We start from the raw sequence: 17615 nt of genomic DNA on the forward strand, positions 1-17615 counted from the left end.
TTTTAGACAGTTATTGGAAAATGAAAGGAAATAATAAATGTGTAAAATCACTTGGTAAAAAGTACAATAAAAATATGGTTGTTAATTTATTGAACTCTTGCTATACCCTGGGCATTCTGAGGAGAAACCAAGATATAAAAGGCAGAAGACTATCCTCAGAGAAGTAAAAAATCAAAAACCGAGATAAATGAAAAGAGCAGATATACAGGTGGTGGTTTGAAAGGAGTAACCAGCCAGAATAACTAGAGTATCTTTTATTTTCCCAGGAATTTCCAGGGAAGTGGGTATCCAAGGAAAATGATCTTGATTCCTTTAAGGACACCAAAGGTAGATATACCTACTTATTAATCTAAATAATGCATATTGTTCACCCTAATATATCATCCCTCCAGGTGCTGTGAATACAAAGATGAGCATGACTTTCAAACCTCCTCCTGCCTTCCTGAAGTTTCACTGGAAAAAAAAAAAAATCAGTGCAATGGGATATGGAGTCATTGAAACATGAGATTGAAACATGGAGTCATCATTTATTAGATGTATGACTCCTGCATAATTCCTGTGACTTATTTCACCTTGTTTCCTCATTTGTATGATGCAAATAATAATATCTTAATTTTTCAAAGAGGTTGTTAAAAGGATTTATGAGATAAAAAATGAGAAACAGCTTGTACATGGCTGGCATACCAAAGGCACTTAAATTTGTAACTATACTTAGTGGTAGGATTGTTATCCTTCAGAAGAGATAACTCTATGGAATTATTCCTTTATCAAGCAATTTTGTACTCTCTAATTAGGTGTCTTGAATTAGGCTACTCATATAGAGAGACCAAATGTCCTGGAAATGCTGTAAACACTAAGGTACTCCTGGACATTTCACTACATGCTTGCAATGCTTTCCAAGTCCCAGGTGTCTCATGCATCTGATAATACGCAGATGTCTTAAATACTGTTTCCAGACTTATTCGCCTGATAAATTTCCACTCAACATAAGGTGCAACTTAGATATCAGATCCCTGCAGAAACCACTTTGTACCCACTTCCATCCAAGCACCTCCTAGGCAGTGTTTCCCCTAAAGTTCAGTGCACACCTCAATCATAGCGCTGTTATTCCTATACTGCCATCATACTGCCACCTGTGTCTCTGTCCCTCTGGTGTATGGATGATTTTTCCTCTTTTATTTCCATGTTTTCAAGATGTAACACAAATTCTGTACAAGAGCTTAGGCTTTAAGTCCCAATACCAGTTCTGCCTCCTATCACTATGTTCTTAGTTTCTTAATTTTTCTGTAACTCAGTTTTTTTTTTCTATAATATGAAGATAGAGTCCTCATTTTATAGAAAGTACCGAATACAAAACCTTAACCATATTCAATAAGCTGTAGTGGTTACTGACACCATCATCACCATCACCATCATCATCATCATTGGAATAGAAAGCTCAGGACAAGATTGTAGACAATGATGAGTCCACATGTTTCAGAAATACTAAAATGCAATAACTAAGAGACAGTTTCTGGAGCCAGACTGACTGCACTTAAATACTGGCTTCGTTTCGTGACATCCAAAATAACATTTTTTCTAAGTATGGTTTCACGTGTGCAACACGAAAAATAATAATAAGGCCTACTTCATAGGTATGGTGTGAGAATTAAATTGGATAATACATTCTAAGCTCTTCACAAACAATAGGTACTCAATAAATGAAATATTCAAATTGAATTTCAAAAATATGCATTATCAGACATTTTTAAAACGGTACTTATCAGATATAGATCTTGCTTCTGGTTTTTTTGCTTGAGATTTCTCTGAGTATTAATGCATTTTAACAGATGACACTCTCCTTTCTAAGGCATTTACCCATTTCAGTAATGAGGTTTATTAAAGAATCTTTAGAACTACTCTGTGGGGAATTTAAAATTATCTTGTGGAGATCATTCCTATACTCACATAACACTTGGTCATAATTACTTTCATCATTTTGAAATACGAAAAACACAGGGGTCAAATTGATCTCGGAAGCTCTGCTGAATTGATGACCTTGCCAAGCACGTATTTTTTTTCATTCCTGTAATAGCAAAACAAATATTCCCAAACTGCATTTCAAATTACATTTCCTTTCAAAGTTTATGTAATAATAAATAACTATTCCTATGTGTGGGATTGGAAATACATTCAAAATTATTTTTTAAAATGCAGATGCCTTAACATGTTAGTACACAGAGGCAAACCATGTGATTGATGCTGGGAAAATGAGTACTCATCTCACCTGAAGGTTGACTTTAATTCCATCAAGTTCTCTTGATGTCTTTGTCAGCTGATGGAGGATGGTGCTTCGCTCTTTAAAGACTTCTTTTAGCTGCTTTTCTAGCTCTTCATAGTCCTGTCTAACACAGAAAGAAAAGGCATGAGAGCCCACACAAGCTTCCCCTCAGAAGCAACCCTTTCCTTGTAATCACTAACCCTTCCATTTACAGCAAAATCTAGATTAATTGAAATCTTAACCACCGGGGTGTTTTCTTGTTATTCTTCCTTCTAAAAGGGGAATATTGAAATACAAAACAGTTTTATAGCAAAGATTTCATTTCACAGTGAGCAGTGTTCAGGTTCCAGAGAGATTCCAGAACAATATCGTACACCTTCCATTCATGTAACATAGTTTATCAGAGATCTTTGGAAAATATACTTTTCTATGACATCACGCACTTTTGTCAAGCTCCTTGAAATTTTACAGCAAGTGATATCATTTGATCCAGCGTATCTCCCAAACGTAGACATGTTCTGACACTGGGGGAGCAAACCTGGGGGCAGACCCGGAACAAAGAGTAAGGGAGTTTAACCCATGGATTATAGGGAAGAAAGCCTATCATTGAAAAGGCTCCTCCTTCCATACATATCTAAGAATCCCCAAGGCTAATAAAGAGGTATTGGAAGAAGCAAACTCTCTGAAAAGTAGTCAATATACAGTAATATCTAGTGTATTAGAGTGATTTAATATACAGTATACAGTAATTATAATGAATTTTGAGTATACTTGTTAATAACGAACATGAAAGAAAGACATAGCTATCTCAGTGTCACACATACATACATATGGACATACATATATTTTTCCATGTTTTTCGTCTGGTCTTTACAAGACTGCAAGATAGCTATTATAATTCTCATTTTGCAAATGCAAAATTTAGGCTTGGAGTGATCAAGTTGCTACCCCAAGGTCCTATTCAAGGAAGGAATGAGCAAGAAGTGCGTATGTGTGCATTGGTGAGTGGGGGAGTGAGGTGTAAATAAGGAAATAGGTAATTGTTGGTATACCCTAAAACTGCAACTGATAGAGGAAGGTTCAAATACTAATTGGAACACACAGGAGAGCAGCGAACCTAGGGAAGCCTTCTTCGACGAAGTCACATATAATATGTAAGTTGCTCTCTAAAAGATAAGCAGAAATTAGCCATACAAATGGGGAAGGCATGCCTAAATACCAATGAAAATGAGACTTGGATTTTAAAAAGGAGGAGAAAAGGAGGAGGATGAGGAGGAGTAGGAGGGAGAGGAAGAGAAAGAGAAAAAACATCGCAAGGTTTGGAGTCCTAATTAGGGGATGGGATATTTACTGCTGCAATGAGGAAGCAGAAAGAATAGTCCTGTGGATTGAATTGTATAACCCAGTTTTGGCATGTTCTTGGCCTTGGGCCACATTCTGGTGGGTGTGGACCCACTGCAAATGAAATCCCTTAAATGATGTTACTTCCGTTAAAGTGTGGCCACACTGAATCACGTTGGGCTTTAATCTAGATTACTGGAGTCCTTTATAGACAGAATGAATGCCCAACAGAGAGAGAAGCCAGGAGAGGCCACCATGTGCATTGCCATATGACGGAAAAGCCAAGGACCAAAGATGGTTGGCATCCAGCCCCAGAATGCCACGGTCCTCAGCTAACGCCTTGACTTTGGGCTTTTCCTAGCCTCAAAACCATGAGCCAAAAAATCCCCATTGCTTAAGCCAACCCAATGTATGCTCTTGTTTTAGCAGCCAGGAAACTAAAGCAATGGACAAAAGCATATAGGTCTCTCAAGTGATGGTTAGGAGTTTGGACATTACTGTAAGAACAAGGAGAAGTAATTGAAGGGTTCTATGCAGGATTGATGTGGTCAGGTCCCGTTTGGGAAAAATCTTTCAAATGTGGAAACTTGATTAGTTTCTTTATCTGTAAAATGCAATACTAACACTGAACTCACTCAAACTTTTATGAATGTTAAATGTTGGAAGTTATTATGCGAAGATTAGAACCCCAGTAGGTACTCAATTAATATATATTATATATATAATTTCTATGACTAAGAAATTCATGGCACTTTACATGTTTTCTGCAGAAGTACATAGAAACTGAATCTGCCAATGACCTTAGTGATAATTAATAATGTGTCCCATCTAGAATAGGTTTCTAGTATACTTAAATGTTTTTCTCCCACTTTTTGTATTATAGGTCTCTAGCAATCCTCATATTCTTTTTGTTTGAAAGAAATTGGAATGGACCACTGCTAAGAACCAAACTATTTCTCCCTGGCCTTGTGATTTACACTGATGAACAGCAATCAGCCAGTAATCAGACAGTTACTAATGTCCCACGTTTCCTTTCTGTCTCACTAGCAAAATCAAGTAATGAATGGCAAGGCACATTCTCATTTCCTAACAATTGTACAACCTCACTTCATGCCACAGTTTGTTTCTCTTGAATGTTTGTGATAAACACATTTAAATCTAATGATAGGCACCATTTACTGACCATGTAGCACACGCAAGATGGTGATAGAAATAAATATTAATTTAATGTTCAGCACAATTCCATTAAGTAAGCACAGATATTAACCCCATTTTACAGTTGAAGAAATGAGTTATAGGGATAGTGTAATTTCCAAGGACATACAGCTAAAAAGTAAGTGATGTATCAGTCAACCCCCAAAGACGATGCTTTCAACCACTACACCATAAAGACCACAGACCCAGCTCTGTGTTATCACACGTACTGTTCACTGTGCCTTTCACAGAATTTATAGTAGATTCCATCCTCCTCCTCTATTACATCTATAAGTTTTCTCTAATGGATTTATTTCTCATTAACTATTTTTCATTAGATGAAATTCTGAATAGTGTTTCTATTTTTTGTCTGTATTAATTATAAACATTATTCTAATTCCATAATCTTATTTAGCCTTCAAATAACTTCATGAAGAAAGGAGAACCACTTTAAATTTCTATTTCCTAGTGAATACACTGGGAACCATGAATAGGATACAATTTCTCAGGAACATATATCCAGTAATGTTAATTAACAGAAATGTTAATAGTACTCTACATTGAATCATTCACAAGGAGGGCATCTTCTTAAAAAAAAAAAAAAACAAAATCTCCTGTCTCCCTTTTTATATAGACCCATGTACATAAATACATATGAATATATTTGTATTTATATATATGCACATATGTATTTATTTACCTAAGTACTGGGAAACTTTTGGAACTAATTCTCTAACTTTTTTATTGCTTAGAAAGTCCAACAAAGAAGAAACATGTAGAATAAAAAATGAAAGTTCCAAGTTCCTTTCACACATACACTCCCTCTAACCACTCTTTGTAAAAGTAATCATAATGGACTCATTTGTTCATCATCTTACCAGATTTTATGTGCATTTACAAACGAGTGCATGCTCATCTTCCAATAAATGTTCCTTTCTTCCAAAACATACATGATTCTCCTGCACTAATGTTTTGAAAATGGCTTATCTTGAAGCTCTTTCCATGCCTGTGTATAAATAATCTAATATAGGTGTTAACAATATGTTTTACAACTGATCATTCAGGGTGTTTCCAATTTTTATTTCTCTCTTAAAAATATTGAAATCTATGCATGTGTGCAAAAATATATATTCTTGGATATTTTGGTAATACATGTTCTTAGAAATGGAAATAATACATTAAAAGGATAATAGACTTAATTTTGAAAGATGCTAGCAAATTACTGCCTAAAAGCTATTCTAGTCTAAATATCTATTAGTAATAGTCATTCTCTTCCTTTTCTGCACATTTACCTGAACTGGATATTCCACACACACACACACACACACACACACACACACACACACCCCTTTTAACATGTTCTGATTTCAAGAGTAGAAAATGATACTTCCTTTCAGATATAATTTTCATTAAATTCATTAGAGATTGATCATATTTTTATATCTTTAATAGCCAGTTATATAGCTTCCATTAAGAATTATCTGTTTAATTCCTTTCTACATTTATATTTTATGTCAGACTTCCCTTACCAATTTCTTTCAAATTTATATGTAGGCATATCTTTTCCTTTATAGCATTTGGATTGTTCTTGTAATTTTATGGAAATTTATTAGTAGTTAATTGTTGCTAACTAGATAATTGATTTTGATATGTATTTTATATATAGAAAGTGGCAGGAATCTAACTTAGATGTGGTAGCCATTTGGGGACAATCATTTCCTTCCCCACTGATCTTGAAATGACAATTTCATGATATATTGAATTTCCTTGTATATTTCATTTTTTTCAAGCTCTATTCTGATTCATGGGTTGATTTGTCTGCCCCAATGCAATATCATGTTTTCATTATTAAAATATTGTAATACATTTTGACATTTCCTAATAGTACCCCTATTGTTTTTAATGATAGATTTAATGACAAATTTTCTACATTTTTTTTTTAATGGATTTTAGAATCTGCTTGTCAACTCAATAAAAACTGCTGGGAATATAATTGAAATTGCCTTCACATTATACTTATATTTAGGGAAATAGAAATCTTAATAATAGTGAATCTTCTCATTTAGAAACATAGATTTTCTCATAGATTATTCTAGTACTTTTATATGTTTCAGTAATGCTTTACATTTATTACTAGAGATCTTATTCATTTCTTGTTAGATTTATTGCTGCTATTGTGGATTTTTCCATTCAGTTGCCTAAATGAATACTGCTAGTTGCTTTTAAAGCTATTGACTCTTTAAGTTGATCCTGATTCCAGATATCTTATTAACCATCCTTATTAGTTGCCATAGTTATTCAATTGATTATTTTGGCTTTTTAAAGTGGGAGGCAGTATTTTGTTTGAATAATATCATGCATGTCTTTCCCTAAAAGCTATAACTTTTATTTATTTTTCTTTGCTGATTGTACTGGTTTAGATATCCAAAACAATGGCAAGTAGAGGAAATGATAGATGACCTTTTATTTAGATCCTTGCTTTAAGATAGAAATATAAGTTTTGTTGCATAACTGAGTAAAAGGTTTTCTATGATTTTCAGATGATATCTTTCATCTCAGACTTTGATTTTAAAATGCAATTTTATTGAGGTAAAACGTTCATGTAGAAAACAAAAAATACCCAATCCTAAGGAAACATGATGAATTACTAAGCACACAAGAAATTTTGAAAATAGAAGCCTTCCTTTGACCTTGTCCATCATTGCCTCCATTTTCCTCCCTAAATATAATCAACATTAAGACTTCTCTTTTCTTATAATAGCTTTGCCTATTTGGGAACGTCATAAAAATGCAACCATTGAATGTGTATTATTGTATGTTTGCTTTGTTTAACATTGACTTTGTGAGATTTTTCCTTATTGTTGAGTGTAGAAATAGTTAATTTTATTGCTGTGTATACCATAATTTATCTATTTTACTGCTCATAAACGCATGGTTTTTTTCCAGTTTTTAGCTGTTATGAATAATGCTGCTATCAGTATTTTATATGCCTTGCAGTTAATATATGAATGCATTTCTGCTGACCATGTAATTAAGAAGAGAGTGGCTATATTACTGGGTACGCAGATGTTCATATTTAGCAAATCCTGCCAAAGAATTTCCCAGATCAGTTTTAAGGTAAGAGAATAGGAAAATTCTGATAGCTTCACTCTTTTCAAAACTGGTATTCTCAGTATTTTTTTTAATTTCAGCTGTTCTGTAATCTGTGAAATAGTATCTCTTTTTTTTTTTTTTGCATTTTATTGGTAACTCACAAAGTGAACACTTCACAAAAGATGATATTTATGGATTATCTTTTATAAAATTCCTGCTCAAGCCTTTTGCTGTTTTTCCATTGGTTTGCCCACTGATATTGATTTGTAGAAGTTATTGATATCTATTCCCTATATGAGTCCTTAGCTGGCTAAATTTTTAATGAAAATATAATTTCCTATGCTGCTGCTTGTTTTCTGAATTATTTAATGGTGTCCTTTGATGAATGGATGTTGATAACATACAGACTGTAGTATAAATCATTCATATTAGGGTTTGTACTTTTTGCATACTGTTAAAGCAACTTAGGTCTACTTACTTATCTTATGTTCTAGGAGCATATTAATTATTTGGTTTTTTGTTTATTTATCTTTTCACATGTTAGATCTGTGATCCCCATAGGAATGTGTTTTATCTGTACTGCATGAGTCAGGGATGGAGATACATTTATTTTTATATCTATATACAATTCACTTGGCACTATTTATTGAAAATTTTGAGAATGTAAATGTAAAATATATAAATGTAACTATAAATAGCATTTTCATAAATAAATTTTTTAAATATAAATATAGGTCTGTTTTACATTATTTAGTCAAACACATAATGGTTGTTATTAGTCTGTTTCTCTATCCTTTTACAAATGCCTCTCTCCTTTAATTAATGTAGCTTTATAATGGTGTAATGTATGGCTATCCAGTTGTATAAGAAACCAAAATTTGTCATTTTCTTCAAGATTGTGTTGCCTATTCATGGTCCTTTGCATTTCTATATACATTTTAGAATTGGTTTGTCAATTCAATGAGAAAAGAGCCATTTGGATATTGATGAATTGTATTAATATTTTGAAAATATGGAGTGTTCTACTCTAAAAAACATGATATATACTTCTATATATTCATGGTTTATAAAATTTTCTTGCAATAATATTGCACAGTTTTCTGCATAGGGTTTTTATACCTCTTAGATGAATGTATTTGAAATAAATTTGACCCTACTATATAAATGCTATCTTTTTCAATATGCATTTACAATTAGAAGTTTGTTTTACATGAGAAAAATGAATTTCGTTTATGGTTCTGTATTAACTATTGATTATAAAAATTACTTGCAGAATTTTTTTAATTTTCTACATATATCATCATAGTATCTGCAAGAATGGCAGCTTATTTCTTTTCTTTTTCCCTATCCTTAAATTTTTTATTTTACTCCCTCATCTCAGTTTATTACAAAGAATCTATGTTATAATGTTCAATAGAATTGGTGATGGGGCATCCTTGTTATATTCCTGATACCAGGGGGAAGGCTTTCAATATTTAGGCATAAATATATTATTTGCTCTAGGTTTTTTTGTGTTATCATATTAAAAATGTTTACTTCTATTCCTAGTTTTTTAATATTTTGATTTTAATTATGAACGGAATTTGAATATTTTCAAACATTTTTATCATCATTTTTATAGCTACCGTTTTTGTGTACACTTCTTTCTTCCCTCCGTATCTTTGCCACGATGCAAATATAGGCAAAATATAAATCTTGATATTTGTTATGTCTGTCAAAGGAATGTTAGTGGACATGAGACATCAAAGGCTTTAAATGTTTGTGTGATTTTGTTTAACCTCTTCTTCTCTTACTAATGGTTATGTGTTGGTATCCCCCCAGATAACTGCTGTCACTTCAGGCTGGTTACCAGAAAGAAAGATGGGTAGAATACACATGAATTTGAACCAAAGCCTGAAGAAGAGGCACCTCTGCCATATGTCTGTCTTCACCCAGCAAACTAGCCCAGGCTTGTTCACATTGCAGTTGGTTGATCAGGTTCTAAGAGAATTAGCAAAAACATCAGAGTACCCTTCACGTTTAGGCTAAGAATTAGCACAACATCCTCTCTGCTATGTTGTAGGATCACAAAATAAGTCACAAATCCAGGCCAGATTCAAGAGGAAGAGAAATAGACTTCACTTCTTGATGGAAAATGCTTCCAAGTCACATTATAAATGGCTATGGATATAAGGAGAATAATAATTTTGGCCAAATATGCAAACAATCTGCTACATAGTCCCAATTGCTGGGTTTACTCTGTACTTCATTTCTCAGAGATTTTGGCTCTTGGAGTACTTTCTACCTTGTACCTTGACAGCCAATGCCTTAAAAGGAATTTTTACTTTACATTTTGTACATTTTTTTGTCACTGCTTTCTGCAGAAAGAATAACTGAAAACATGCTTGTCCATCTTCACTAAAAATGGTAGCTTTCAGGCCACTTTTATGTAATTATTTTCCTTGGTCCTCAAAGACAATCAATTCCTGGATCAAATCCTGTTTCTCCTTCAACCATAAGTATTTGAGCATCACTGTCTGACTCTTCCCCAAGTCTTAACCTTCCTATCAGGTCATTATCAGGACATTTATAGCACATGACTTCAATAAGACTCACAGATGAACCCCTTGTTTACCTAAAGCAAAGCCAGATAAAAAGCCCAATTCCTGTTCTTTAACTAATAAATGATTAGCTGAACTGTTTGTCCCCACTGACTAATCTAGAACAAATTTTCATCAAGCTTCTCTTCTTTCTGCTGGCTCCTAAATGTCAGCCCATCCTTGAGTTTAAGAAAGCAATGGGGGCTTCAGAGAGCATTAGAACATGGAACAACCCTTCCGTAATGGTCCCTTCTAAGAATAAGCTGACAGTAAAGAAAAACACTTCCTGTTCATTTGCTCTATCATGCCACCTGCTCACCCCACTTCCTCACACCCAGTTCTTACAGCCTTATTTTACTTCACCCTACAAAAGAAATCTGTATCTTCCTTCACCCTGAAGTACTTAAAGATTTTATGGCTGGGGTGTTCTTCCTATTACTATAGCTCTTGAATAAGTCTCTCCGTACTTAAGTTCTGATTGTTTTTATTTGACAGCACATTGTGCCTGAATGAATTCTCACTGCTAGTTTTGCCTGAATTCTTACATCAGCCCATAGTACCTTCACCTAGTCTCTGCTTTTCAGTCCAGATTAAAAGAGAAAAACTCATCTCACTTCTTCCAAGAAATATCCTCCTAGAACTATGTAGTTCCTTCCTTTTCTGAATTTGCACCTCATATATTCTCACCATATCTTCAATTTATAGTTAATTTATAAAATAAATTCATTAATTTAGAGTTTATAACTTTTAATGAGCAACTACATAACAGATTTTATATAATAATTTGGTTTTGGACCTATAAATCTCTAACAGTACTTTAATTTTCTAATAATTATGGTATGATTTGATTTGTGGACACCTTCACTACTTTGTAGTGCAGAAACATGTACCTTCCCTGCTCATTCTCTGGAATAAGCCGTTTATCAAAGGTACTCTGATTTATTTTAGTGGAAGATGGTGCTAAGAGTCCAAGATCTGAGAACTAGGTATGCTCATTATTATGAGGATGACATTGCTTCTAAGCCTTCTCAGCAGAGAAAGCAAGAAAATAAATAGAAAGTTGGGAGCGAGGGAGAAGTAGGGCATGTATGTATGTGTGTGGTTACATGTATGTATATGGGTATATGTATATGCATATATACAAATATATACACATATCTACAACTAGATAGCTATGTGTATAAATGTGCACATACATATATACACATACATATGTATATACACACATATTTATATGAACATTGAGGAAAGTGGATCCTGGCCGAAAACCTACTTGTGATATTTCAGGCCAGACCAGAGGCAATTACAAAGACTTTACTTGACAGTCCTCATGGGGAAAACCTGCTCTCCCCATAAACAGGCCTGGTGGACATTACCAGAGCATTGCAGTCTCTGAAGAGAGTCACAGTCAAGGAATCAAGCTCATCAGGCCAATCATGCTCTTGGGCATATGTGCATTCCTAGACCATGCACCTTCATCTGGAGGTTCCCTATCAGGATCTGGAAACTGAGGCCTTTCATAGGCACCTCTGCTAAATCCTCTATGATGGGTAGAGGAGACCTTGAATACACTTTCTGTAAGATATGAGATATGAGTATAAGGATATGAGATATGAGTATAGGGATATGAGATATGAGTATAGGGAAATTAAATCTTTGTTCAAAGGAGTAATAAATGAAATAGATACTTCTATTTTACGGAAAAAAAAATCTCGTGTCCCTTGTAAATGTTCTATTGTGTAGCTCTCACAGTACGAAAATAAGAAGACCAGTTTCTGTTTACTTTTGATTAACATAGAATTTAATTTCCTTCCATGTTCAGAAATAATCATGTACGGAATTTCAGAAAAAATTATGTGAAAGGGTAACTCAAGCCCTTAATCACACATTTGTTCTCCTCAAGGCATCATCTTTAAAACCCTCTATCCAATCATCTTTGAAGGATTGTTGCCTGGATGCTCCTGTGAAAGTGATCAATTGTCTTTATTATCTAGTATGTTAAAATTTACCAGAAATATTGTCATTTTAGTGGTCTAATAGTACAGTAAATCATCAAATGCATGCAAAGTCATGCTTTTTTTCTTTCCAGAAATATAGTTCTCGAGCATAAAGAGTGCAGGGGTAGAGAAGAATGAGGGAAATTGGAGAGCAAAAGCAAAATTGCAAAAAACAAACAATACATTAAATAGAAGATAGTCAAGACTATTAGTTCTTAATCAGTACATTTCAATGGTACCTTGTATATGAGAAAAATGAATGTTTACTCTCTTTTCAGTGAGGAACATATAATTCAGGCTTTCTTTGGAAAATAAAAGGAGGAACATAGAAAAGAAACTGTCTTTCAAAAGTGAAGGGTTGCCACAGAAAAAGTGGAACAGCAGCTCTGAAAATGAAATAGATCCCGTATTACCTGACTGCAGGAGCCTTCCGTCATGTGATGTTAGTGTCAAATGTATTTTCCTTTCCTGTATATTAGAATGTAATGGTTTACTATTATCCTTGGTAAGGACTAAAGGTAATATTTAGCTTAATTTGTGTCAACATCAAGTTTATAATCTATTAAGTGTAAGAAAAAATTCATACAATGTTCATATTGAGACAATTTAACTTTCTGTCTTCGATACTGGGAAACTTGTTTTCCCCTTAAGATTGACTCTGGATTTTTCTCCACCCTGCCTGCTCAGTTTCCCCAGAGACTGATATATATAGTTTCCCTTCCACCTTTGTGTTGGATCTCACCAATAAAGTACCTTGGTATTAGATCATAAAGTGAGGCTGGAGTATTCATTCCAGTGTGCATCTCTCAACCAAAGGTCTCAGCTCTTATCAACTTGCATTCTCCATAAGTCTATGTCTCTTGTATCTACTACTACTCACTGCTACTGTATCTCCATGACCAGGGATATTCCTGGAGCCATGCAGTTACAAACCCCAGGGGAGGCATTATCCTTACATGATACTCTCATCTTTATAAATATTGTCTTATTTTATTCACGTCAAACATCTTAATCTGAGTGAGTCATCTATTTCTAACTGGAACCCTGAGTGATACAATTCCCAGGCTGACTTGTGACCCAGATCAAGGCTACAAATGGCAGCAGTTGATGCCATAATTTTCTGTCGCTTACATTCTCACAAGTGGCTAACTCTTCCACCTTATTGTTTAGAAGAACTGAAGGAATAAGCAAATTTCATGCTACACTGGTTAATAATAAGCAACCACAGGTCATTAAGAGTATAAGTTTTCTAATTCCACGGAAACTATAAACCAGGCTTTCTCTTGTTTGTAGTTACGGGGTCTGCCTATGGTTTTTCTTTGCCAAAACTTACCATCTAGGTGCAGCCAGGACATCAGAATCCTTTGGTGCCTATTTTTACTTTGGGCATGTTGTACTTTTGCTTGAGAACCAAGATGAGTTCAGGCCATTTTGGTGGCTTGTGAGGCTTCACAACAAAACACAAATATTATGATAAATTCTATTCCCAGGGATTCCCATCAAAAAATAAAGAAAAATGAGAGGGGGAAAGATGGCATCATAGAGAGGAGTGGAATTTAGTCAGTTCCCTTGAACAACTAATAAACAAGAAGGAACAACTAGTAAATAATTCGGAATAATTGCTGGGTGTCAACCGTGACTGTCCACACGTCATACGCCAATCTGGATTGAGAGGAATGCCTGAGATTGCAGCATAGAATCTGTAAGTAAAAGCTGTGGAATCACGCTGAGAGCCCCCTCCCCCATGGCAAGATAAGCTGCAAAATTTCACTATGGTAAAAACTAGCAGCACTCTCTGAGTGAGCAAATATAGCTCAGCTGAGCTCCAAATGAGGTTTCAATTAACAGATGTGGACTGCTGAATATAAGCTACAAACCCCCAACAAGTGGACAGAAGCTTTTAGTGATGACTGGCCTTAAAGAGTGAGAAGACTCATCTGTCCTGGGAGGGGGAGTACAGAAGACCAGGTGTTACCTCTGGCCAATGAGTGAAACTGGGGGGACATGTACTGGCTCCAAAATGGGGCTTTCTGTCCCTTTTTCTCTCTCTTAACCTAAGGGACTTAGAAGAGAGAGCCACAGCCATTTTCAGTTTGCGGCACTCTGAGCCAGACAAGGGTGGAGATAACAGTCAGAGAAACTATTCAAATGCAGATGATAACTCCCTAGGGGGTGTATCTTCCCTAAGAGTAAAGAGGTGGGGCCCAGCTTTCCCTTCAGAACCAGACCCCAGAGCCTGGGGGAAAAACAGCCAAAACAGAAACTAAGGAAGCCACACCTCCTTACACCAGTCAGGAGCAACAGGCTGAAAGGCACCACCTGCTGGGCATGTTAGGAAAAGCACGGTGACTGGAAACCTCACAGGAAAGTTTGTCATTCCTCTAAGATACACCCTGAATATAACCCATTCTGAGACCTGATCCCGTTCTGTTCTGGGAAAATCTGACTGGGGAACCAAGGAAACCAGATGCCTAGACAAAAGAAAAATACAATCTATACTAGGAAAAATGAAGATATGGCCCAGTCAAAGGAACAAACTTACACCTCAATCAAGATAAAGTTCACTTTAATGAACAATCTAGTAAATATTTTCAAAGAAATATGCTAAATCAAATAAAAAAACAAATTGTTCTAGTTTGCTAATGCTGCTGGAATGCAAAACACCAGAGATGGAATGGCTTTTATAAAAGGGGGTTTATTTGGTTACAAAGTTACAGTCTGAAGGCCATAAACTGTCCAAGGTAACACATCAGCAGTCAGGTACCTTCAGTGGAGGATGGACAATGGTGTCTGGAAAACCTCTGTTAGCTGGGAAGGCACGCAGCTGGCATCTGCTCCAAGTACTGGTTTCAAAATGGCTTTCTCCCAGGATGTTCCTCTCTAGGCTGCAGATCCTCTTCAAAATGTCACTCTCAATTGCTCTTGGGGCATTTGTCCTCTCTTAGCTTCTCCAGAGCAAGAGTCTGGTCTCAATGACTGTCTTCAAACTGTCTCTCATCTGCAGCTCCTGTGCTTTCTTCAAAGTGTCCCTCTTGGCTGTAGCTCCTCTTCAAAATGTCAGTCTCAGCTGCACTGCGTTCCTTCTGTTTATCAGCTCATTTTTATGGCTCCCCTCATCAAGGCTGACCCTGAATGGGTGGGGCCACGCCTCCATGAAAATTATCTCATCAGAGTCATCACCTACTGTTGGGTGGGGTGCATTTCCATGCTAACAATGTAATCCAAATGCTCCAACTTAATCCCCACTAATATGTCTGCCCCACAAGACTGCATCAAAAAATATAGCTTTTTCTGGGGCACATATATATTCAAAGCAGCACATTCCACCCCCTGGACCCCAGAAAATCATATTCTTTCCAAATACAAAATGCATTCATCCCATAACAATATCACAAAAACTTAAATCATTTCAGTAACAATAGTTAAGTACAAGATACCATCAAAATCAATTATAGGCATGGTCAGTCCTAAGGCACAATTTTCCTTCAGCTGTGGATTTGTGAACTTAGAACAAGTTATGTGCTTCCAGTATACAAAGGTGGGACATTCATAGGATAAACATGCCCATTGACATAAGGAGAAATAGTAAGGAAAACAGGGTTTAAGGGACCAAAACAGTTCCTAAAACCCTCAGGACAAACTCCATTAGATTTCAAAGTCTGAAAGTCATTAATAGAATGATGTTGCATCCTTGGGGCTTGAGAGAGTGGGAGTCTAACCCTTCCTAAGGGCTTTTTCAGCAGCCCTTTCCTCTCCAAACACTGGGGTGAGTTTTCCAACATATCCACACATTGCAGAGACCACCTTCTCGGCCCTACCCTCCTCAAACATCAGGGCAGTACCCAAATTCCCTTCCATCTCCAGGGCACACGCAAAGCCCCTTCAGAACAGTGGGGTGGCAGCCAGGCTCTCCCCAATTCCCTGGGAATGTGCTTCACCCTCTTTGGGACCTGGAGTGGCAAAATTCTTCCATAGCATCGAGGTGGAATGCCACCCTCGACCTCCGGGTCAAACTCACCCTTTCCATGCATGTGGGACTCACCACTCTCCCAGCCCAAGGCCTCTTGACTCCAGATCCACCTCCATGGCTCTGTCTTTGAAGAAATTTTTCCTTCAATTTGTTCCTTGTCTGTCTCCTCCAGTCCAGACCGGCAATGGCTCTGTCTGTAAAGACCTTGCAAAAATTCTGTTGGCTTTGCATGAAGCACACAGGGGTCAAAGCCATCAGACAATAGGACTTTCCACAAATCCTTTCTGCTTAACTCCTTCTCCAATCTTAGCTTGTACTGAAATGGCAGCTGGGTTCCACGTTTGATTACATCTTCACGTTGGGTTGTAGCTTCTGGGAATCCAACCCCTGGAAGCCTGTAATTTTCCAAGCCATCAGCTTCTAGTTTCTTTGAACCCAAGGGTTCAGTTCTAAGTTAATCTCTCTCTGCTCACATTTTACTATAAGCTGCAAGGAGAAGCCAGGATACATCCTCCACACGTAGTCTGGAGATCTCCTCAGCTAAGTATTCCAGGTTGTCACTTTCAAATTCTTCCTTCCATCTGACACCAGGGCTCAATTTTGCCAAATTCTCTGCCACTTTAAAACAAGGATCACCTTTCTTCCAGTTCGCAACAACACATTCATCATTTCTGTTCAAAGCCTCATCAAAAGTATCTTTAGAATCCATATTTCAACAAACAGTCTCTTCAAAGCAATTTAGGCTTTTTCTATCAAGCTCCTCACAATTCTTCCAGAATCTTCCCCTTATCCATTTAAAAAGCCGTTCCAACATGTTTGGTATTTGCAAACTCAGCAGCAAAAGCACCCCACTTCCAGTACCAAAATCTGTTCTAGTTTGCTAATGCTGCTGAAATGCAAAACACCAGAGATGGATAGGCTTTTATAAAAGGGGGTTTATTTGGTTTTAACTTATAAAAGTTACAGTCTGAAGGCCATAAACTGTCCAAGGTAACACATCAGCAGTCAGGTACCTTCAGTGGAGGATGGACAATGGTGTCTGGAAAACCTCTGTTAGCTGGGAAGGCACGCAGCTGGCATCTGCTCCAAGTACTGGTTTCAAAATGGCTTTCTCCCAGGATGTTCCTCTCTAGGCTGCAGATCCTCTTCAAAATGTCACTCTCAATTGCTCTTGGGGCATT

At 36.3% G+C, this 17615-nt stretch overlaps 1 protein-coding gene across 4 annotated transcripts in view; it reads right to left on the reverse strand.

Annotated features, from left to right (window-relative positions):
- The window catches only part of LUZP2 (leucine zipper protein 2), a 654481-nt gene that overhangs the window by 378676 nt on the left and 258190 nt on the right, over positions 1-17615 (reverse strand). For 3 of the 4 annotated variants that reach the window (XM_037839189.1, XM_037839190.1, XM_037839188.1), the window contains exon 2: positions 2267-2384. In XM_037839189.1, the coding sequence (XP_037695117.1) occupies positions 2267-2384 (118 nt within the window). The remainder of the gene's footprint in view (positions 1-2266; positions 2385-17615) is intronic. The other variant, XM_037839191.1, reaches the window with a different exon arrangement.

Source organism: Choloepus didactylus, chromosome 6, assembly GCF_015220235.1.
Source record: "Choloepus didactylus isolate mChoDid1 chromosome 6, mChoDid1.pri, whole genome shotgun sequence".
Taxonomy (NCBI): domain Eukaryota; kingdom Metazoa; phylum Chordata; class Mammalia; order Pilosa; family Megalonychidae; genus Choloepus; species Choloepus didactylus.